The sequence below is a fragment of the Liolophura sinensis genome, chromosome 10 (genome assembly GCF_032854445.1).
Source record: "Liolophura sinensis isolate JHLJ2023 chromosome 10, CUHK_Ljap_v2, whole genome shotgun sequence".
Lineage (NCBI taxonomy): Eukaryota > Metazoa > Mollusca > Polyplacophora > Chitonida > Chitonidae > Liolophura > Liolophura sinensis.
Genome location: NC_088304.1, coordinates 8830145 through 8854881, shown reverse-complemented (window position 1 = coordinate 8854881; position 24737 = coordinate 8830145). Strand labels below are relative to the sequence as shown.

The 24737-nt window shown below is 38.3% G+C and overlaps 3 protein-coding genes across 3 annotated transcripts; 2 read left to right on the top strand and 1 right to left on the bottom strand.

Annotated features, from left to right (window-relative positions):
• The first annotated feature begins 6948 nt into the window (after positions 1-6948).
• LOC135476853 (leukocyte receptor cluster member 1 homolog) lies at positions 6949-12505 on the top strand. Its single transcript, XM_064756997.1, has 7 exons — positions 6949-7100; positions 7496-7595; positions 9858-10037; positions 10573-10690; positions 11081-11141; positions 11408-11519; positions 12009-12505. The coding sequence occupies exons 1-7, from the start codon at positions 7078-7080 to the stop codon at positions 12405-12407; spliced, it is 993 nt and encodes a 330-aa protein (XP_064613067.1). The 5' UTR covers positions 6949-7077; the 3' UTR covers positions 12408-12505.
• A 1754-nt stretch (positions 12506-14259) lies between these two features.
• LOC135476308 (uncharacterized) lies at positions 14260-20663 on the top strand. The gene is made up of 2 exons (XM_064756298.1): positions 14260-14324; positions 17281-20663. The coding sequence occupies exon 2, from the start codon at positions 17351-17353 to the stop codon at positions 18233-18235; it is 885 nt and encodes a 294-aa protein (XP_064612368.1). The 5' UTR covers positions 14260-14324; positions 17281-17350; the 3' UTR covers positions 18236-20663.
• Positions 20660-24412, bottom strand: LOC135476309 (MORN repeat-containing protein 3-like). Its single transcript, XM_064756299.1, has 5 exons — positions 24094-24412; positions 23354-23508; positions 22855-23014; positions 21855-22039; positions 20660-20961 (listed from the first exon to the last, which is right to left on the bottom strand). Exons 1-5 carry the CDS (start codon positions 24236-24238, stop codon positions 20893-20895), a joined length of 714 nt encoding a protein of 237 aa, XP_064612369.1. The 5' UTR covers positions 24239-24412; the 3' UTR covers positions 20660-20892.
• Between the last annotated feature and the right edge of the window lie 325 nt (positions 24413-24737).

Below are 24737 nucleotides of genomic sequence, written 5' to 3'. Positions count from 1 at the left end.
TCGACGTGGCGGGAAACATTTGTTGTCTTGTACAATACAAATCCGGGTTAGATGTACTATCTGGAGAGTTAACAGAGATGACAATACAGCATTTCTAGACATTTCTAGAGTAATTCTAGACTAGTGCCGTCTAATAAATTGCAATTTATTTATTTCTTTGACTGGTGTTCTACGCCATAATCAAGAATATTTCACTTATACGACGGCGGCCAGCATATTGATAGGAGGAAAACGGGTAGAGGCCGGGGGAACCCACGATCATCCGCAGGTTGCTGCGACACCTTCCCACATAGAAGAGGAAGCTTGAACTCAAAGCGACCACATTAGTGGGAGACTCATGGGTCATTTCACCGCGCTGTCGTGCTAACACCCTCGGCCACGGAGGCCCTTAATAAACTGCAATTGATATAGGAGCATACTTTTAAACCTAATTCTGCTTAAGCCATGGTGTTGACCATTTGCCAGCTATCACACTGTCATCCCTGCTCTGTTTCTTAATAAAGCAAATCTAGACATGTATATATCTTTCACAGACTTTGCTATATACAGGTTGCTTAAAGCTGACAATTCATCAATATACCATGCATTTAACTGGAAAGATCGAGCTGGATTAAGATTATGTTTAGGATCCAGTTCTTCGAAAAGGTACTAGCTAATACCGGTATTAAATCATATTTTAAATTCAAAAATTTAGCCAAAGAGCAGCAGATTTACTTGCAGTTATATTGGGGCTAAGTACAAAGTTGAACACTCGGCATAAAGTTAAATCTTAAAAGCATAAAGTATTAAGTCTTAAAACAGTTTTAAACAATCGAGCCCTGCATATAGTGGTAACCACCTAGAGGTACACATAAAAATATTCCTACAAGTTGAAGTGATGAATGAATGTGTGTATGCTTGGGGTTTAACTTCGTAGTTATCAATTTTTCAGCCATATCACGACAAGGAGTCATTATAGGTGTGTGCCAGCATGCCAGCATGAGCTGAACTTGAACTCACAGTGACCGCATTGGTGAGAGACTGCTGGGCCATCAAACTGCGCTAGCGCGCTAATCACCTGAGGCCCAGGGTTGCTTTAAGGTGACTACACGTCAATATTAACAATAAATATAAATGGTCAAAGTCAAAGATGGCGACATCCAAAAATACAGACATGAAATTCATGAAAGTGACCTAAAAAGATATGCTCATAGTATGTAGTATATATCTGATAGAGTTTTCATATATGGGTAGAAGCGAGCTGGTTTATGGATCTAGGAAAGGTGTGGCGGAAGTGCACCATCACCCCTCATCACGTACCTGCGACCTCATTGGTACAGTATATGAGGTGCAGCATCGGCGGCTGAGAATGATTCTTTAGGCGCATGGACAAGCTAGGGTCCAAATAATCTATTCAGTTAACACAAATGAACTAAGATTAGAACTAACAAAGTCTGTAAAGTACGAATTTAGAGTCAGAATAATGCGAAGAGAAGCAGTCAGCAGCTTTTAATGATGTTCTAAAGACGCAAGGTATGTTCTAGGCGACTGAGTGAAATCGTTATTCAAATCATGCATCATACGAATATATAACTTGTTGATAATAAAATATGCAGCTTACTTGCAATTTACATGTATATGCAGTATGAGATGTATAAGGATTAATTTTCAACATTACCTGGATATATTTCGTCATACGAGGCAATAACATCTTCTGACTGAATCCAGGTTTAGCGGAGTACCTTTGCGAGGGGAGTTGACGTAACAATGCTTTTGTGTAGCACAGAAGACGGCGGCATGGCAGTTTCGAGCTCTGCTGCAGCGAGCGGCACAGCGAAGTGGATTCCGTGGATTGATATATGTATATGTTAGTCCCAGGTATCCCTCAGAGACACATATATTCCAGCGGAGTGATTTGTAATATGTGGTCCGAATTTTTCCAAGGGACATTAACTCTGGATTCATCTCATGCAGCAGGACAAAAAGTATACACAGACTGGGAATAGAAATCATGTTAAAGGCCTTCTGCATGACATGCCCTCCTCGGCCTGAACTGCTCAAACTATCGCCCTGAAGGGGCGTCCGTAAACTTCCATAACTAAAAAGAAATTGTGAAGTGTTTTTGCCAATCGATATCACGTGAGAAAATCGAAGCACTTCCACCTGGTAGTTAGGAGTTTCTTGGGTACAAAGCCTGAGTGTAAAAAAAGCTTGTATACTTGTAAAATTGTTAAACAAAACACACTTTTATAACGACATTACGATGTACGACACAAAGAGCGCTAAAAGAAGCGTGAAGTGGGCTGTTGGGAGGTAAGTTTAAAGGTCACAAATGTGATGAATCAAAAAGCATTCCATACCTCAAAACCTTACGTAACATTTGTTCATTTACTCTGTATGTGTTGCTTAGAAGAAAACACTAGATTAAATGTAGATATCGATGAAGTAGTTGACCTGAAGATTAAAAAGGTACCAATTAATTTTTGTGGTGTTGTATAACCGATATGTCATAGTTCAAAGCAAGTAAAAACACGCACAGTGAGGAAATCGAAAACGCCGCAATGTTGTCAGTTTTAACTAATGAAATTCGAGGTTTTTCAATAACCTGAAAATCCACCTATTTCCGCCGTGGTGTCATACGATCCCGATATGTCTTTTGACCATGTGGACTGACGAGCGCAGGGTACGAGTGACGCGATTTGTTGTTTGTGGATTCTCACAAATGGAGTATTCCATGCATAGCCTCGCAAGAGTTTCACATTAAACCTTAATTTATAGAATTAACAAGTACATTGGAAAAAATTGGTTGAAAGCCGAACAATTAAGCTAAGAAAAGAACGATGGTGTTCAGATTTATAGGTGGAATAAATCCCGAAGAGGTATCTGACAAATCTCCTCACGTCAAATCACAATCAAACCGGCAAGAGTTGGATTTGAACACGCATCCTTATCGACCAAGAGCCTGTCGCCTGCTCTGGAATCCCACACACTGTGCGATTCACCCTTCACCTGTCACGCGTCAGAACACAATTTTTATCTCACTCAGCTGTCGATTGTTTTTCTTCTGCGCGTTTTGGAAGGAGATATATATGATCCATTGCTTAACTTGTGCAATTATTAAAGGATTAGACCACCTTAAATAAAGCACGTGTACATCATCTTAAACTTCCATTTCATGGAGATTTTATTGGTAGTCTTCTTTATTTTTTACTTGTTTTTTGGGAAGGCAGTCAATAAAATGCGAATAACGACTGAGGTTTCCTTAGACGTTTGAACATCATTCAACACGGTGACGTCACTGATTCCTATTACTAAACATCCTGTGATTGCTATATTTATGTGGTCAACGTTAATATACATATGGTACTAGACCCATATCTGTATGTAATATTTCAAATTAACAGTCAGACTGCTTAACGCAAATAAAAAACAGTGACTTCTTTGTGCTTCAACCTATTAAAAATGACCCCAAAATCCCACCGTCAAACCACTATGTTCTTTTGCGATTTACTTGCTGTAAAATGAATCTGACAAAATCATGCAAATCGTATCTGAAATCTGCGTGAATTGGCCTGCCTGATGATATATACGTCCTTTTTGCTTCGGGTTCACCATCACTTTCAAATTTATTTCGGTCAGAGCGAGCAAGAGAGGTCTTGATGCCTGGCGAGTTGTATTCATAGCCTTGCTTCGCGAATCGAGTCTGCACCAGGCTTAAGCCAACCGCCATGCATAGTTAATGCTTGTACTAGGTAGTCACATAAGCTACAAATTAAAATACATAAGAGAATACTCTTCCAACACAAAACCTGTTCTTAACTCGACAAAACGGTTAACGAATCAATGGGATAATGGCATACTTGTTTATTCACCTCCGGTATACATGGAAAGTGGTTGGAAGTAAATCCATATCTATTGGCATACGTAATATCTTTGTCCGTGCTAATGCTCTCTGTGGCTTCAGCGCATGAAGAAGCCATGGCCCACAGAGCTCCATATATTCTATGTACGTTAGCTATGTTGGTTAGCGCAGCGTAAAATGACCCAGGAGCCTCTATCCAATGTGGTCTCTGTGAGTGGGAAGGTCTTGCAGCAACCCACTGATGTTCGTTGGTTTGCCACGGGTTCTGTCCGGTTTCCTCCCACCATAATGTTGGCCGTCGTCGTATTAGTGAAATATTCTTGAGTACGGCTGTGTCATAAGGCCATGCTAGTGACCGCAGAGACTGCGGGTCGGTAGTCTTACCAACTACAATTAACATCACTGCATTTTTATTACCTAATTCCATGCTAAAGCCATGTTGCTAAGCCATGGACAGAATGAGAAAACTGACAAGACGTCGTATTTCACCGGTTACGTGTGACCATCTGCCAGCTGTTCTCGCTGCTCTGGTCTTACTGTCTGTGTTGAATGTCTTTAATTATACTTTACCCAATATCTCGAGGTCACCATCACAATACTAACGGTATTTTTTCTCCCTATTTAAATCTACATGGTTTAGATGACAGATTGACTATGGACATAGTATCTCCAAGCTATCGCAAGCTGCAATTGCAAAGCACTGATTATACTGTAGCAAATCTTCACATGACGACCGGCTGAACAAAGCCATGAAACCACGTCCATGTGTGCCATTGACTGACAGGTCCTTAGTTAATTAATAATAAGTCGTCTAAACCGGATAGAGTTTATCATATAAAGTCTGTCAATCTATGCAAAGTACGAAGTTGAGTAAGTTGACAAATTATACAAATAGAAACGAACAGCCATATATTTGATGATTTTTGTACAAACTGTGGCACGAAAGTGTCTGTGCGCCATGAAATCGTTTTCTGTCAAGTGTGATGATAGTTCTGATGTCGATAGACGTAGGATTACTGTGAAGATACACAATAACAAGAAAATGACAGTATCTGGGTATGTTTATTTGGAATTGCGACAACAACTGTTATTGTGAAAATATCACACAATCCTACGCGTGGTCAAGTACAAATAGATCGCCGATAACATGGATAAGAGCATATCTAACTTCACACATGAGCACTTAACAAAACAGGATAACAACCCTGCTTATGTACATGTGGATAGTGTAAAGCCAAAGTGATGCTGAAACGCCAAAGACTTAATTTGATTTATTTATTAATTTGATTGGTGTTTTACGCCGTACTCAAGAATATTTCACTTATACGACGGCGGCCAGCATTATGGTGGGAGGAAACCGGGCAGAGCCAGGGGGAAATCCACGACCATCCGCAGGTTGCTGGCAGACCTTCCCACTTGCGGCCGGAGAGGAAGCCAACCTGAGCTGGACTTGAACTCACAGCGACCGCATTGTTGAGAGACTCCTGGGTCGTTACGCTGTGCTAGCGCGCTAACCAACTGAGCCACGGAGCCCCCCCCCCCCCCCCAAAGACATAATGAATAGGCCTACCTAGAAAGGTTGTGAATAACAATAGAACAAATGGTGAATATGAAGACATGGCGAATACAGGAAGAAAGGGTGAATCGTCAAAGTTTCGGTGAACAATCAAGGAATGTAGATTAGTGGATAATTAAATGGATGACGAATAGTTGAAGACATGGTGAATATCCACAAGATGGTGAACAGACAAACAGGTGGTGAATAAACCAGACAGACAGTCCATGAGCTGGCGAATAGACGATGAATACCCAAAGAAACTGTGAATACCCAAAGAAAAGGTGAATAGCCAAGGAGACCTTTAATAACCAAGGACGATGCATAGCTAAACAGATTGTGGATAACCGTTGAGGTGGTAGTTGAAGTGACGCTGAATAGCCGAAATGACGGCGAAGAGCCAGAAAAAGATGAATGGCCTAACAGCTTGTGATTAGCTAATTTAAACCAAAGAAGCTGTAAACTGTTAAAGAGACGGTGGATAGCCAGAGACGATGAATAACCAACGAGAGTGTAAATTGTCATTGATATAGTAGACAGCTAAAAAGACGGTGAATAACCAAAATGACGGCGAATAGTTCGAAAGATGGTGAATAGCTAAAAAGGCGGTAAATATCCATAGAGATGGTGAATAGTCAGATTGTGAATAACTAAATAGGTGGCGAATAACCAATGATTAGGCAAAGAGACAGTTATTATTAATTTATTTTGCAAATTATTCTGTTAAATGTAGCACTCATATTCTGTTAATTCAACAGAAAGATTCAATATTATGTTACAATAACAGAATACATTCTAACATTACTCAGACATTAAGACTTTCTGTTAAAATTAACAGATTCATTTTTTAAGTGTATGTTCGTGGAAAATTAATAGGATTCAATTAAAGTATGCCCATAAAGGCTGTATATGCTGATGTTATTTGCGCTTTACTCAGATAAATTATACTACTATATATAGTATAATAATGATTAAAGTCTTACAGAAAAACCAGAATAAGTGAATGAATGCTTGGGGTTTAACGCCGTAGTTAGCAATTTTTCAGTCATATGACGTGCCATTAGGAGTGTATCGTGTCTTCTTGTGGCAGGACGAGTCCATATACGGCCAAAGTGCAGCCGCCACTGAAGTACATGTATCATGCGGAAGACATCAGACATGACACCTCACCCAGTAACATTATACTGACACCAGGCCAATCAATGTTTCCTTGCTCTAAGAACTCAGTGCTGAGCGTCAAGCGAGGCAGCCGCAAGTATCATTTTCAAAGTCTTTGGCATGAGTGGGTGGGTAGTCGTGCCTTGTGTTCTAGTTAGGCAGCACTCTAAATATGTCCCATTGGTATGGCCTTACAGCCTGTTACAAGGGGACACCGTTGTAATTTGATAATGTTGAAAGCGACGAAAAACCCCAACCAAACAAACACAAACACTAGCAAGCGAAAAATCCAACCATTTGTCTAGGGCTTGATGTTACTAGCCAAGCCCGGTAACTCTTCTTGCGTTAAATACCTTGAGAGTTATCCTTCTTTGACTTTATCCTCAGCGGTAGATACTCGTGGAAGTGATATTTAGAATAATCAGTTTATTAAGGTGTTTTCCAGTTTAACGACTTTTAATGTATTCAGATTGCTGTGGGATTTGACGGCTATATTCAGTTCCACAGGTGACGGACAATCGCAATGAATATTTTACCACAAAAAAGGTGATTTTCAACGTTATTTATCATAGCTCCCTGGGCATTTGTGTTGCATACGTTTCAGTTAATCGGTGTCCAATTTTCGTCACGCATGTTTCCTGCTTTGACGGTGGATAATGTGTGACAATGTTCCTTATTTTCGTAGAGTAAGCTAATATGGCAGACTTCTTGAACTTTGTCTTTTTGTGGTAGACTTACCTATATGTCAGACGTGGAAAATGTCCCCAGTAACTTGCCAAAGGTTGCTGGTATACCCCAGGCAATCTGGTTTCCTCCATCCATAAAGTTAATCCCCAAGTATAAATGAAAAGTTCTTGCGTATGTGAATTTAAACAACAACCAAATAAATAAAGAAATCAATGCAACAAACAAAACAGTAACTGATAAGATTTTGTTTTCAGTTGGCATGTGCGTACAAAGAAGAACATAGAAAGAGTGAGGAGAGACGAGGAAAAGGCGGCAGAGGAAGAGAAGGAGAGACAGCGACGAATAGCTTTAGCTGTAAGCGTGAAGCACAGGCTCTTGTATCAATTGTACAGTTCCTCTTCTAATACTGTGTACATGTATGCCTAAATAGATACATGTAGATATATTTGTCTATTCTGATAACCTATTGGTATTAGAATAGTTGAAATATTTTGTGGTGTTTTTTTGCCTCTAAAAATGTAGATTTTTTGGGTTAAATTTTATGCTGCGTTGGTAACCCTGGTAGACAGCATTTGTATTGTGAATTTGGTCCAAGGGACTAGGCGGAATCATTCGGGCTGTCAGTCGGACGAGGTGAGGAACAAAGTTCCAGCAATGTTTAGAGGTAACACTCTCCACTAGTTTTACAGTAATTTCCGCTTCACAGCAAGTTAAAGTCTAGTGCCAACTGTTATCAGAAGTATCCAGTGTGTCCAGAATCCATCAACACATTAATTAAGCCTTCCCCTAGACACACTGTCACTTTCAGACAAACTATTGGCAGCACTAAACATTTAAGGCATCGTAAAGTATATATAAGTGTAAGAAGAGAGGAGAAATGCTTTGCCATTTCTAAACTCAACGGAACGTTTCCCACCTTGTCCTTCTTCATGTACACATAGATAGTGGATATATTATAGGTCTATTCTTTAGAGGACAGCAGCTTAATTGATTTGAGGGCCTGCGACATAAATAGTGGATAGAGAGGTACGTCACATCAGAGCCATGACCTCACATTACAAAATGGCCTGTAACAGTACAAAGCTGCACAGTTATACTGTTGAAAGGTGCAGAGCTTTCAGTAGCTAGGACATGCAAGGTGTGAGTTCAAGTCCACCCTTGGACTGGAATTTTTTTTTGATTTTCCACTCTTAATGTGTGTAAGGCCTTGGAACAATAAACGGTCCACAATACTCATGTGTCTGTTTGTGTATTCTGACGTTCCATGAAGTCCTCTTGTCTTTCACAAATATAGTGCACATATCTGTACATGTACGTCGCATTGACATGAGGGGAAAGTACTTTACCCAGGGCAGTACAATCTCCTCCACCCATGAAATTGACCTCCATTGTTAAAGTGAAGAATTCTTGATTATGGCATGGAAGCAACCATCAAATAAATGAATATATAAAAGGAGTTTAGTAATCGCACAGTATATATGTATACTGTTAGACAGAGCAGTCCTAGGTCTTGTTGAATATTGCCATGATCACAGATATATGTATATGTTATAGTCTGTTGGCCGTACGTGGGAAGGTCTGTCAGCAACCTGCGGATGGTTGTGGGTTTCCCCCAGGCTCTGCCCGGTTTCCACCCACCATAATGCTGGCCGCCGAAATATAAGTGAAATATTTGGCGTAAAACACCAATCAAATAAATAAATCAAATAAATAAAGTCTGTCGGCTTGCTCTGAATTACCTCCCATGTTACACGACAGCGATCACGACATAGCGAGAGATCAGTTTTTGAGGCGTGAAACTATGTGAATTGGAACCTCGCCTATTAAAGCATGCAGTAACCTGTGTAGGCTATGTCATGTCAGACAATTATTTTCTCAGTAACAGCATGTAAAAGTACACTATACCAGTCTTTGAGAGTCGTAGAAATGTCTTGAGATCTTAAATCAAGTCCGTGAATTTCAGCTTAAGATTTTGCTAAATCTGTTTATTGTAATTAATTACGGCCAGGATTTTAAAATTATCTCCGAATGAATTAAAAAATAACAAAACGTTTATCTTCTAAAGGCTTTTCACACATGTCTGCAAAATTGAAATCTGCCTTAAAACCAGGTCTTTAATCAGCTTATACCACTTTAACTCTGAACCTTACCATTATCAATTTTCTGAGGTCCCACTGAGTCACAACTTGCTCCTAAAAATGCACGTTTAAGTGGGAGAGTGGAGGTTATTCAGTACTGCCCTATCCATCTAGAACTTCTTTGTGGAAGCACCCTTCTGCTGTGTGTAAATACATAAAGTGGATTTTAATAACCTCTTAATGGATATTAATGATGAATTGTTACTCCATTTAATAATAATGTAAACAACATATAATGTTTATATTATCTTATAAACAATTCACAGCATTGTCTGAAGTTTTCAGCTGTAAGTTAATTTAAAAATAAAATCTCATTTTATTGCTACTATGAGGGAAAAGCCTTCGTTAAACAGCGAATCAATTTCCTTGTAAATCTTTAGTAAAGTAAAAAAAAAAAGTATGATTTTATATATGAGTTATCTTACAAATGTTTGTTGGGTTATGAGATTTCTGCACATTTGTTCTCTATCTTATATAGGAGCAGGAAGCAAGGACTGAACTGTTGAGGCAGAGGGCCAAAAATCGACTGAAAAGTGAAGAGGAGCCAAGGTACGATGAGGGGGAGGGGCCCAGTGACAGGAAGGCGGAGTTTATCACAGCAGAGGTCAATCAGCAGGCGCTTCATCACATCAACTTCTTCAGTGACATTGAAGAAGGCGTAAGTATTTATCAGTGACGACTGTTAGCTCACTGTTACAATGTAAGTTTTTCTTTACATGCACTGTATATTTGGGTGTGAATAAAAATTTTGTGGATGTAAATTACTTTCTGTACACCTGCTTTGTAAATTCTGGATACATGCTGTGCATGCAAGTTGAGTTTTCTGGGTTGTGTTCATTGAAGGCCACTGCCCCTTTATTAATCAGCTGGTACATGCACGTATGAATCCCGATTCTGCTGGTTTAGCTGTGGCTTAACACTTAAACCCTTTTGAAAGTGTCTGATGAGATATTACCTCTACCCAGTCACATAAACCAGTTAATTCCCCCACCCTGGTCGGCCTCTGCAAAGCATCAGGGTTAAAACTTAAAGTTGTGATGTAAGAGACTCTGTAAGCTTTCGTTTATAAGGTGATGAAAATATAGTATATACTGTGCTGAGTGTGAAGTGAAGTAAAAATTCATTGTGTCAAGCAATGATAAGCTTTTCTTAAAATCAATAAATAATCATTGAGCCATCTTCCGATGTTTCAGAAAAAACTGTCAGGGAAAAATGCTGAGCATGAAGCTGAGAAGAAAGAAGAGCAGGAGAAACTTGAAATGAAAATTGGATTGTTGACCTACCTTGGTCAAGGATCTGCTGAATCACAAAGTAAGTAGGGTGTACATTGATTGAGTCAAAGTTTGTGTTGGCTCTACATTTTCTGAGTCGGAAAAGAAATTTGTTGTACATTTTCAAAGTCCTAAAACAAGATGGTTGCATATTTTTGGAGCCACGAAGTGAACTGGTTTGTAATTAGGTAAGTAATAAAGTAACTTGGGTATCTTTAAATGATCAGGAAACTTTTAAAATTTTTTTGAACGTGAGTTTAAAATCATTTGTTTATTGAAAGAGGACGGTTATGACTTTCGCCAGACCGGTCATTGGTTTTCTGGGGCACATTTAGATTTTTATATATTAAATTGGTTTCATTTTTAATTAGAAGCAAGAAACAGGTTGAAAAGTAAAGATTGTAGAATGAAGTTTTTCGCATTATTTTAGCTGAAAAGCCATGGTATCTGAAGAAGGGCAGAAGAAAGCTTGAAGAAGATGAAGAGGACATGTAAGTTTGAAAGTAAAACAAAACTAGACCTCCTCTGCAGGAATCTCATTTGTGTGCTATTAGCCTGCTAATAGTTTGCTTGTGGTGAACCCATAGAACTTCAGTGGATAGGAATTTACACCGGCTGATAGTGGTATCTGACAGATCAGTGCAGTACCTGTACACTTCAGCAGATGACAGCTGAATGATTGTGGAGTCCTGAAAACCCTGTATCTTCTAATACATGCTCAGTATATGTAAATTTATTACTTTACTCTTTGTTTCAGAGCTAAGAGCTTAAAGCTGAAAAGAAAGATGAATGATTTGGATCCCATGAAGGAAATGCTGGAGTATGTCAAGAAGAAGAAAAAGTCTTCTCATCACTCAGATAAGCACAAGGTGACAGATTCTAAGAATTCTTACTGTGTGAACCAAAAAGTGCATTTTTAGAGGCAAATTATTGTCATAGTATATTACTTATGGTGCTGAAAGTTTCTAGTAACGTATAATCCAACTGTCCAAACAAAGCTTTAGAACATCTTCCTGTTATCATCATCAACATAGTGATAGATGGAATTTTATGTCACTTATGGCACTGCTAAAGTTCATTATGTGGGTAATTGAGGATAAGCGTGTCTACAGAAAAATTGAACTGAATTGTTTTCAAATTTAGCTCAAATTTCAAAGCTTGGAATTCATGTTTTTGTAACTTTTTTTCGTAAAGGTCGTCTCTATGTTATATGGCACCATAAGACAACATGGTAAACAAGAAAAGTGGACCCAGGTTAGTAAAATAAGCACACCTCTGACATTGTGTTCATGAACAACTTTACTGCTGAAGCCTTTATGGTTTACTTTTAGCTTAAGAAAATTATCTCTGCTTTTCAGAAACATAAGCACAAGCATCACCATAAAGATTCCAAAGTTGAGAAGAAGAGTGAGAAAATCCTGCAGACAGGAACCTCACATTCTACGAAGTCACTTGAGCAACTGCGAGCAGAACGTCTGAGGAGAGAAGCAGATGAAAGGCAGAGGTCTAATGACTTGATGAGGCGCCTGAGGGGGGAACCCCCTCCGCAAAACCCCAGTGAGCAGGAGGCTCCAGCGAAGGGGCAGCGCTACAACTCGCAATACAACCCGGATTTTGTACGGCAGCCCATACAGAAGCGTGATAAACGAGGGACTGAGATGCATTCATCGTATAATAAGTCCAGAACAAATGACCGACATTACCATGATGCATCATACTCGAGACATGCCACTTCTTCAGGCTCATCCAGGCACTGAAGCAAATATTATTACTGTTAACTGTTCGTAACAAAATTCACGTTTTTTTTTTTTTATGGTGTGTGGTTAAAAGGACTTTCAGAATGGCTGCCATGATGTCCGGTAACGTAGATTTTGAATATAAAACATGAAAGTTGTGCCTGGAACATAATTCTTAATGGATGTTTTGTTGTGTTTATTTTATAATTAGGTTCAACATTAGCCTGAGGATCAGATGCTTCAATGTTTAGCCTAAAAAGAGTCAGTCATGTCATTTCATCTAAAAACACAAGGATGTCTTTACTTCAGCCTTGTCAATGTGGCTGTGACAGTTTGAAATGACAGCATACAAGACAAGACAAAGTGTATGTATGTATATATGCTTGAGCTTTTACGTTGTACTCAACAATTCTTCACATGTCGACCAGGAGTCACCAGATGCGTGTACACATTCTGTGTATTCTTGTAGCAGGGCGAGTCCATGCAGCCAAAGTGCTGCTTCCACAGAAGCACCATGCCAGAGACACCAGATATGACACCCTCCTCAGTCGCATTATACTGACACAAGGCCAACCAGTCCTGTGCCTTTCCTCTAACCTCTCAATGCTGAGTTCCAAGTGAGTCGGCAACAAATACTATTTTTTATGTCTTTGGCATCACCCCGACCTGGGTTTGATCCCCGGATTACCACAGAGAAAACATAATCATCTGTTTACACCAATCCCTCCTGCTCCCAGAAATTTTCAACATGCACTTGTCTTTTTGTCTTTCACTATATTTAAATCTTCCAGGCTGTAATTCAATTTATTTATTTATTTATGTGATTGGCGTTTTATGCCGTACTCAAGAATATGTCACTTACATGATGGCAGCCAGCATTATGGTGGGAGGAAACCGGGCAGAGCCGGTGGATACCCACAACCATCCGAAGGTTGCTGGACTTGAACTCACAGGGAACGCATTGGTGAGAGGCTTCTGGGTCATTATGCTGCACTAGCACCCTAACCAACTGAGCCACGGAGGCCACAGCTGTAATTTTATGTTGAAGCAATAAATTGATACTCATGCTAATATATACCTCCTATTACTCAGCATTTGTGTGAGATCAAATATAGAGACTACATAAAACAATACACTGTACAAATCATACAGTCAGTGGAAATACCTGAGGTCTATGTAAGCATTTTGAGATTAAGCCCCTAGTAAGCAATTTTCCTGGAATAAAGTATGCTGACTGTGCATTCATACAAAGTGGACCAGATATGAACGTAAGTTTTGTTCGTTCGTCTAGTGGTTAACGTTACTTTCACCTTTATTTCTGTTTCATGGATAAATTAAAAGATGCAGTGGAATGGGGTACTGGGAGAAGTCCGAAGTGGGATGTATTACGTCATTTCAAATACGTTGGACATTCCACTGTCACAATGGGTAGACCAAATACGTCAGAGATGAAGCCGCTACACGCAATATGTTTGGCGCTGCGCAACAAAAGAGTTGTGACTTCACACTAGCGCCACCTGATGTGGGAAGAAAACCCGCCGGTATCCCATTGTGTTGTACTTGTTAGGGAAAAATAGATTAATACCTCTGCTGTCATATTTCATGTAGACCCACTTGAAGGGTGGTCATCATAACCTGAAGGTTGTGAGCAGATTTTATTTGCTGTGCACAGCAATGAAAAGCACATAAGCAGCCGGTTTTCTGAAAAAAAATTATCTGGGACTAATATGTTATATTAACCCCAGGAATTATCTACCTCCTTAATCTGGCACATTTGATAGTTACTCATTTGTTTGTGACCTAACATGTGCTATCCATTGAGTTACCTCCCTTTAGTAAAGAGCTCTCTTGGTAGAAAGAATAAGCTGTCAAATGTTATGGAAATGGGGACGGGGTTCTAAGTGGTCGGGTGGTGTGGAAGGTATAAAGTCCCCAAAAGTAGGCTTGTTGTGCTTAGATGCATGCGTGTTGTTGTCACTTTTTGAAAATTGATGAATAGATAATCCCGCACGAAGAACTTTCACTGCTCTGCCTCGCGCTTTGTTTTTGATAGTGATAATGTTATTGATAACCTTAGATTAGGGGTGGAAACTACCCCAACTCTCCATGACCGCCCGCTGCATCTGTCGCTGTAACTAGTGGCAGCAGTGTTAGTGCGAAAGACGATACAGTTACAGAGTTGTATAGTTTATGGTACAGATTTTGTTTTTTGTTGGCCCTCTTTTTTCAGCTGTTCATTTTGAGAAGGAGAAGGCTTACGTCTATGGCCGACGAATAACGGTGGATCGTTTCACTTGGTGAACTAGATTACGTCATACGCTAGCCCCAGGTTGCTATTTCAACTCCTCGGAGTCCAGTATAAAGATAGGAGTTGAAATAACCACCAGGGGCTAGTCATACGCCTATATCCTTAGATAGAGCACTGCACAGCGCACTACTTTTATATACATGTATGCTGATGGGCAGAGAGCTACAGAGTGAAAGCTTGTAAAATTGAAATGGTAACTGGACTCTATCTGGACGGATCCGTGGCTGAACATGACAGAAAAAAGAAGAGGCGACATGATATAGCATGATGTATGAAAGAAGCAGCAGTGTCAATATGTTAGTATTGGGTCCAGCCTGTCTCAAGGAGACACTGTCATTATATGATTGATATAATGTTGAAAATGACGCTGAACCCTAATCAAGTAAACAAAATAAACAATATACATGTACATGTACTACCAATGTTTCCTCCTCTTCAAGTGAAATCGGTCAGCAGCCTTATGTTGCTTGTTTAGCCATGTCAGCTGTTCAAGTATATGACAACTGCATTTTCACTGGTTTTCACTCTGTACATGTAGCTCTCCATCCACCAGCATACATTACAAAGTTACAGTACTGTACCTAGCTTTCCGTTGACCATATGTCATAAACAGCACAATAAACTTCACCACTCTAAATGCAATGCTGTGTTGATGTTTTCTAGTTAACACGGTCTAGGACTAAATTATAAATATATAAGTATATTTGTTATATTAGTTCCAAGCATGATGAATGCAGCTGTCAAGAACTTCCTGTATATACTAGTACTGTGTTCAGTATTCTCTAGTATAAGGTACATAAACTTAACTTGCCTGTAATTTCAGGTAAGCAGAGTTTTAAGCAGTGAATAATTTTAATTTTTTTCAGAAAAGTTTCAAGAGAAATGCAGTCACTTAATTTTTGATGTAGAGGAGTAGAACTTCTCTGCATTCATGTAAGTGAAGGGAAATTGAGTAGCAAAAAATGTTCTTCTGTGGGGATGTCAAGAGTTGTGCCATTGGGAATTGAGGGATGGGACAGAATAAATCTGGACTATAAGCAGACGACTGTTGAAGTCCAGTTATGGGGATGAAATCTGTTTTATTCGAAAATGGGAAAATTCGTGTGTTGCCTTTAATTGACAGATTGGTGCATAAACTCAGTGGTATTGAACACATATACATACATGTAAGCCTAATAATTAACCATAAAATTATTCATATTATACTTAAAAAGTCAGTTATTGTGGAAACAGTTGTTGTGTTCTAGAATGAGCATTCTTCCAGTTTGTTTTGTTATTGATCAGGATAACATTTGCATGTTATACATGTTATAAATTCCTTGCAAAATATTGGTGTTTTTCTTTGGCCGTGATGTTTATTATTAGCTAAACTACATGTACACAAAGGGTACAAAGTATAGTCATAACTTATATCACACCTGGGACATGCTATATCCCAGGTCACACCCTGAGCGTCACCATCCAATAACAGGAAAAACAGTGTTTTCAAAATGTTAGGGCAATATCTTAAATATTACTGCATGTATTAAGCTCAGGTTTTGCACACATGTAAAGCATGATTAAACAAGAGGGATGTGATGTTCCATTGTTAATTCACTGTGTGCATATTAAATACTGCAAATTACAAAACTCATGACTTAGTGTATTGTGTATTAGAATCAATATTAAACAAAATGTAAGGGTTGGTAGGCCTGCATGTATCTAAAAAAATACTGCATTTATTGAACTTTGATTTGCACACCTGCAAAGCACAATAAAGCAAGGGTATAGGATGTTCTCTGGCTGATTTGCTGTGTGCATATTAAATACTGTTTATTACAGAGTCATGATGTTGTGTATTTTGTACTTGGTTTAACATTTGATTGTTGATTTGCTATGGGCATATTAATTACAGCAAATTACAAAATTCACGACTTACAAGTTTTATGTTTGCACACTTCTGCCATTTATTGCCCCTTGCATATACATTTTGTAATTTATAGTGCAAGTGGAACATTTTTTATCATTTCTGTGAAGCTTTTATGCAAGGGATATTAATCATTGCCTATGAGCTCCATTACACAGGTAGCTCACAATATTAGAGGTAGTTATTGTACTAAAACATTACTGTCTGATTGAGTGGCCCAGTAGCCAAACATTTTCAGGAGAGCTACAATGTGATGATTAAAATAGGCATTCAGAATTTCAAAATTTGATATTAAGAGGCATTGAGTTTTGTTGGCTTTATCACTATCACCTGTCATTCTAACCATGCTAACCTGTATACCAAAAGTATGCACAACATGATTGTAACCAACAGCTGAAACAATTTTATTGCTGAACGCAGATCAAATAGTTCCGTGCGAGGACGATAGTGATGATGCCAAGCCTAAATAAACCTATGTGCGCCGCACAGGCTCCAAAGGTCTGGTGGAGGCAGTGAATCTGTAACCCAAGTGTCGTGAATGGCAAATACAATGTAAGGAGTGTGCTGTATGAGGTGCAACTCATTCACAGTAAAATTCAATGAATGAATGATTATGGCTTAATGGCTGAATTGCTGTAATTAGTCAAACTTTAATATTGTTATCTTTTCTTTTGTTGTAGCTGAAAAACATGTTCTTGAAAGGACCTTGATGTTAGTCTGTCCTGGTAAGAGGTTATACCAGAAAGAAGAATGGCTACTTTAGGAGACCACATCTATTTGGGGTGTATACTTATAGCCAGTGCCATCTGGTGGACGATTCAAGCTTCCAAGCGGTACAATTTCTCTCGCCAAAGACAGCAGGAATTCTTCACTAGTGTCACTTTCCCCTGCTGTGCAGCTTTGCAGAAGTACCCTGTAGAAGCAGTGGTCAAAATCATTGCTGGTTTTCTAGGTATTTTGTCCCAGTTGAGGGTTGGTGATGAACACAGTCGGAGAGCACACATGGATAGTCTCAACCTTGGTAAAGCACGTTTTCTGCCCGTTTACTTGGCAATTGTGATATCTGGAGTAACAGATGCCCTTGTCAAATGGTATCCACGCCAGATCCTCAGTAAGCTTAACTGGATTTTGCTGGCAATGGTCTATGTGTTGCTAATGCTTCTGTTCTGGAACCCTGCTGGTAGTTTGGATGACGTGTTGTTTGTGTTAGGTCAGCTGGAGGGATTCTTGGCAGGATTCTGCTGCTTCGTGGTCATCATGGAGGCTAGGTTTTCTCGATCCATTGGATTTTGTCTCCTCAGAGGATATTTCACCCTGGTAATGGGATCATGGATGTGTCACATCGGTCTGTTGTCCTCAGATGATACGCAAAACCAGTATCCCACTTCTGATACCAATATTTTCTCCACTCCTCTCAATGAACTCGAAGGCCACACCCGCATCATACTGGTCACCCTGTATTTCACATGGCACTGTGGCATTGGCATGTTGTTACAGCTGATTATCTGGATAATAACAATGAGACTGGCCCAGGAGAATCAGTGTCTCTGCCCAGTACAAGAGGCAAAAACGACAGATGGTGTCTGCTTGGAGAACCGTGTTTACTTGGAGGAAATTGACATTCTGGGACATTAAACTTTCAGCTGTGCATATTAAGCTGCTGTCTACATATTTCAAGCAAGCCTGGAAATTATTTTTAAACTGGTGCAGGACATAATGGCCTGTCATCTGTTTATTCACACCATGATTAAAAGGGTTAAAAATAAATTATATTACTTACATGAATTTTTTTTTGTCATGTAAACTTTATAACCCTGTCAAAATACTATTTGACACAGGACAATCTAACACTGCCCTTTTCCTGTCATTCATTTCCAGGCTTGTCACGGTGCACAGATATCAGGCAGCTGCCTTATTGTCATATATACAAGTGAACAGAATTATGCTCATTTGAGCTATGTTGAAGTTTTGAACTTGTTTACGGTGCTAGAGTTTCGAACATGAATGGTGCTATACACCAGTCTTAACTATGCTGGTTTAACTTTGTAAAAAATTTTTTTACAGAATTTTGAACTTTTTCATATGGACAGGTTTTTACAGTTTATATCATAATAATATTTTCTCTCAAAGTAGATTGTGGTAGATATTTTAGGTGTATTTTAATGAACATTTACATTTATAATTTGTCTCAAATGTAAACAACCAAAGAGAATGAAAAGGATTTTGACTTTGTATGTTGACAAAAATGTCACACTTACTGACCTGACCTTTTAATGTTAACTGAAAGCTTTACATGAACATCTTGTACTGATATTATCTTATATAATAAGATATTAACTTTTAATTTTGCTTGAACTATACTTTATTGGTTTACATGGTTAATGATATTAACAAAAATAAGGGTTCACATAAAAAGCTTAATTTGTAAGAAATACAGTGTACATATTTATGGGGGTCACTTAAGAGTCTGTTGTGAAGTTTGATTAATTTCATTGTTGGCATCAAAAATAGCATTTTAAGACCTTTGTGTGCTTCTGAAGTGCTTCTGTACTGGTCAAACTTTAAACAAAACAGAGAAGTTATAAATGAGGTTATGTGGATAACAACTATCCACAACTATCCTAAAGCATTAGGATTCTGTTGTTTTTATGCTTGACAATGATATTAGTTTATTATTTATTAAAACACCATCCTGTAAGGATTAAACAAGAAGTACTTATCCATAAAACCTCATGTTATGTTAGCCATCGTATCTGTCATGTTAACTAATAAACATGTTTTCTTTTTTCAAAACATTAGCGACATTGTTTTTGCCTTTGCACCATTATATACTTTGCAATATGGAATTATGCATATTGCTTTTGCAATTATGCATGTTGTTATTTACAAGAAGCCATCTGTAACAGGAAGCAAGGCTCTACATTGTTGAACATTGTAAGCACTCGTTTTTTCTGAATATCTTGTGATTGTAGTATATTTATTTCTGTGTGTGCCATGATATTGTAATTTTTACCCACTTTTATTGAGGCTTTGTCGTCGAGGACAAACCATGGAGTGATATACCATAATCGTAGTAGTGTACAAAATATAAAATTTACTAATGATCAATACCAGTTAATAAATGTTGTGTTGAATAAATACAATGTCTCGGACTATCCGATTGTGGTGTTCTCGCTGCTTGTGGGGCCTTGGTGACAATAATCAATAAATGGTGCTCATCTGTGGTAGTCTACACCGCCTTATGGTCGTGAGTACAGTAATTTATCAATGTTTTGTTCTTTAGGCTGAAAAACCTGGGAAACTGAGCGTTATTGTATAAGGGAAAATTTCATGAGGGTGGTACTATAATAAATAAATAAATGCTCACTTCAGAGGTTGGGATGAAAGGACTGCACCTCTGTATAAATGAGAACTACTGACACTTCATTCCTTGTTTCCCCGTCAAAACATTTTGGAATTTTAATGCGGACGGCAGAACAATTTTTCAGTAGCATTATTTTATGATGATGGACAATATCTGGCCCCCAAAAATGTATTACATGTAACTGATATGTGGGAAGGTGATGGGTAAACAGGGATTGAGTGTGATGGCAGGCCTTGAACAAAGAATAATACATGTACAACAATACTAGTGATATAAAAACTTGTATATACATGTATTATATTACAAAGTGATATACATAAATACATAGATGTATTTATAAAACACAAATATATCAATGAATAAAAAAATGACAAAAATAACGACACTTTCAAAGACAAGCAATTTTGAACAAATGATTTTGCACAAGAAATGTCATAGTTTGCAAAACATCCTAGGTTAACTCTTCAATAATGGTTTGTCTTTGTCTGCTTTGCCTTTAAAAATCTATTGTAAAACAAAATAGCTGCTCTGGAATAACTGTACATTCTATAATACATTTGTACTTTTTGCAAGATGAATTTCTTAACAAATGTGAACTTGAGAAGACTTTGGCAGGATTTTAGCACAATGTGTCTATCTACCTACCTTATTTTTTTATTTCATCCAATTTCTTCAGCACAAAAAAAAAAAAAAAAAAAATAAATGTTTTTAATAATGGTGCATTACTGGTTAGTGGTCGACTCCATTACCGCAGTAAAATCAAAACTCAATTTTTAAATTTCAACTTGATGAATTCTGTGGATACAGCGCAAACCATGCTGATCATGCTGAATATCAACCACATAAAAGCTCAGTCCTTTCTGGCTCTGTCCAATCACCAAGAATGCATGACTGACATTTGGTATTTTAAAGTCATCAGAAATTCCACTCATTCATGATCCTGTAGAAATTGCTCTTCAGCTTCCGCCACTACTCCCCCAGGATTTACTAACTTCACCTGAAAGAGCACAAAACCAGAGAAAAAAAATGTACTTTATGTTTTTTTTTCCTTTTGTCCTTCACCAGACCAATTACAATTTCTGTAATTATGGGTCTTACTAGTAACTGAGTTGTTTTAAACTTAAATTATTGTATGTGGCGTAAAATTTTGACAATGCCCATTAATGTTCTGTACGGTACACATTTTCAAGTTGCTAGATTTTGAGAATTTTATTTCAAAAAATATCACCACCGAAAGTACCACAGTATTTTATGACCCGTCTTTGTATCTGAAAAATTCATTTTTGCGTGCAAATTTTCACTGTGATGTTCTCTTTTAGCCAGTCTTCATACTGACCTATATTAGATGCTGTCTCACTGGAATGCCATGCTGAAGTCACTATAATGAAACTTGGCTAATCAATACTCGACAAATTTTTTTATGATGAGTGCCAAGTGAGGGATTACCATATGATCAATTTTGGAATAACTGGCAATGGACCTGACTAAGGACTGAAGAGCAGGGTGAGACCATTGCACCTGCAAACTACCCAACTACTTTCAGATTATAAACTACTGTATTTTAGTCAAAGTTTAACAGTTTTCACTAACACCTTTTGCTTGATTCTGATTGATTCATCTTGATTCAAGGCCACTTAAAAGTTGTTTGTGAAATTGTCAAATTTCTTACCAGAAAAACTTAAGTGCCAGCTCCAGAAGTATTATTTTAAGGCCTTTACGTGTTTCTGATAGTGCTTTTTTACATAGTTACCAAAATTTAGGTGAAATATGGTAACCTTTTGTTTCATAAGTGCATACATGTAATATTTCAAAATGTTTTGCAAATCAGATTGCAAATGTCACACTCATACTAATTACAATGATATAATGTTTGGACGCATCTTCACTAACCTCTGGTATAGGATACTGTGTTGGCTGAGGGGCGTTGTCGCGACCAAAGTCTTTCATTGTCCCGCACTTAGCGATGTCATTCAGCCACACACCATCATACATCTGGCCAGAATCCAGGTAGAAAAATTTCCCTGGCCCATTTTTCTGATCATCTTTCCAAGAACCCTCATATCTGTTTTCATTGGCTGAAAATGACAGGTACAGGTTAGTGTCGTAAAATAATAAGCAAAACTTTCAACTAGCATGACAAAGTTCATATAACCCAGACACATATATGATGAAAATTAAGCTAGTTTATGCATGACTTACACCAGATTGTAGATCAAGATTCTGAGTACTGAAAACTGAATTCATACACCTGAGCATTTATTCATTTGATTGACCAGGTGGAACATTTTCAGCAATTAATTATGCAGTATTTACGATTGAGAAAATCAATCAATCAAAAGTGAATTCAAATTTGAAATAATATCATCAGCAAAGCACTTGACACAGATGACATTTTCATATGACATGTTTTTGAATGACACCCTCTGTACTCAAATTTTGACAGATTTCGAAATAATATATAAGGCAACACAACTGCAAAATTCCTCTCGGTCTTTGTAATGCCCAACATTGTCTCATGGCACCAAAATATGAATTTATGAATATCTGTGACATTCAAAACAGCATGAAGTTTGAATCATCAAATACAGTGATATTATCCTGAAGTCCAAATAATTAAAGTAAAAGAAAGATAAAGCATGAAGTTATGTTCATCATACAGACAACTGAAAACTATGTATAGAAATAGTTTCATTTATTTTTTTTAACAGTGTTGAAAGGCATTCAAATATTTGAATACTAAGGTGGGCTTTTTGAGCCATACTGACGGTATCTAGTAACTCTGATGTCACATCATCTTTCTTCCTGATGTTCACCAGAAGAAAGGAATTTTTGGGAATATTATTTCAGTAATCTTTTAATCAGGGTTTCTGTGGTATGTCTAGACACTCACTTAAGCGCAACATGCCCTGTCCATTTCGTTGGTCTTCATGCCACTCTCCCTCGTAAATTGTGCCGTCAGCGTAGTACATTCTGCCCCACCCACCTCGCTGGTCTGCATACCACTCGCCTTCGTAATACTCATCCTCTGAGTAAAACTGTGTCCCGTAACCCTGGAAACATTAAACCTACTTAATCACTGCTCAGCTCTGACGGAATGCTAGACAAGTGACGGCAATCAACACCAACGCTTTTTTTTTTATTTAATCTGTTTCTGCTTTAAAAAGCCATGGTGGTGGATGAGGGGCGGGAGGGTGGGGGGGGTAGTACTAGCGAGTATTATTTTTATTTATTTATTTGTTTACCTATTTTATTTATTTATTTATTTTGGCAAATTGCCACGACATTCGCATTGACTTAATACCTGTTAGTTTGATTTGGACTGATTAACGAATGACATCATTATTTCGTTCCGTACAGCTCAACAATGCAATGTCAAATAATTCACTTACATGTCTCTTATCATTTTTCCAGCCTCCTGAGTATTCCTTTTTAAATCCACCTTTTCCATCTGGCACGCTATATGTACCAAACCCACTTCTCTTCCCATTCCTCCAGTCGCCATCAAAAATAGCACCTGTGCTCTTCCATCGATATGTTCCTTTACCTGCTCAACAGAGGAAATATTAAAGAGTAACAACCATGAAGAATGCACTGTGTGGCATTTATTTACACTATCGATATACATTCTAGTGCTATCCACGAAGACGTGTAAGAGTTCATGAAAATGACTGTCGCCAGTTAAAGTAGCTCCATTGGTCAGTTTTAAAATAAATAAATACTGATCTGCTAGGCCTGTACCACATTCAATGACTGCATACTGCTTGTGTCTTTTTTAATTTTTTTTTTTTTAACTACCTGTGCCGTATATACGTGTATTCATACATGGAGGTATACACATATTCAGACCCCTGGGGCGTGTTGTATATATGGGACTTCATTTTCAACGATTTCACTTCAAGGATAGTATAAAACTGTGATCAGAAGTATATACTCTATGACAGTCTCGTACTGTTTGAGACTCCCTATTCAAGAGCCATGGAAAATACATGTAATAGAAAAACTAGACATGATAACCTACATGTAGAACCTGCTTTCCGAATTCGGCAAACAAAGATATCCACTGAACGCGCAAAACTTGTGAAGCTGTCATGCGATATGAAAGCATATAAATGTCACCACAGAAACCTACCGTGTTTTTTGTTGTCCAGCCATTCTCCCGTGAACTGGTCTCCATTCACAGAATACACAGTGTGGCGAACACCTCTCTTGTTGGCCAGGAAGTCGGCCTCTTTCCACAATGGCTCCCGCAATTTCGGGGTCTTTAGGTGCGGCATTTCTGCGGATTTATCACAAAATGTCCAACAGATTTTCAGAGGAAATGGTAAGATCGACTTGCCTGTCTAACAAATAAGCCACAGACTACCAGCTCAAGTTTCATTCGCCCAAAGCACTGCCATATCTGTGATGTTTTAACAGCGGAAAGAGCGTGTACGGAGTGTTGTGTTGTAATGCCGTTGCTATGGGTTACTGCTCGTGAGGGACTGTTCAAGGGGAATAACTCCAATCGACTTAGCGCCGGCTCTGTCTACTTATTCGTTTTTGTACAGGATTAAAGGCGTACTCTTTTCTACGTTGGCAAGCCACTGAATATTTTGCTTTTAATTGCTTTAATTTAAATGACTAGGCCTATCGTGGAAATCCGCCATTACAAATATTTAAGATAAAGGATTTGCTTTTTCATATTCTATGATCATTTATTGATAAATAACTATATAAAATTAGGTTTTTTTGGTGGTGGGGGATGATTATTGAGTATATTTCGTTTTAATAATA

Excerpts from the sequence above, each read along its gene's own strand:
- LOC135476853 (XM_064756997.1), top strand. The coding sequence starts at position 7,078 with ATGAATATTTTACCACAAAAAAG. Across the intron at positions 10,038-10,572 it reads TCAGTGACATTGAAGAAGGC|AAAAAACTGTCAGGGAAAAA; the intron begins GTAAGTATTTAT and ends CCGATGTTTCAG. Across the intron at positions 11,142-11,407 it reads GAAGAAGATGAAGAGGACAT|AGCTAAGAGCTTAAAGCTGA; the intron begins GTAAGTTTGAAA and ends TCTTTGTTTCAG.
- LOC135476308 (XM_064756298.1), top strand. The coding sequence starts at position 17,351 with ATGGCTACTTTAGGAGACCACATCTATTTGGGGTGTATACTTATAGCC.
- LOC135476309 (XM_064756299.1), bottom strand. The coding sequence starts at position 24,238 with ATGCCGCACCTAAAGACCCCGAAATTGCGGGAGCCATTGTGGAAAGAG. Across the intron at positions 23,509-24,093 it reads GCTGGACAACAAAAAACACG|GTAAAGGAACATATCGATGG; the intron begins GTAGGTTTCTGT and ends TCTGTTGAGCAG. Across the intron at positions 23,015-23,353 it reads GGAAAAATGATAAGAGACAT|GGTTACGGGACACAGTTTTA; the intron begins GTAAGTGAATTA and ends TAATGTTTCCAG.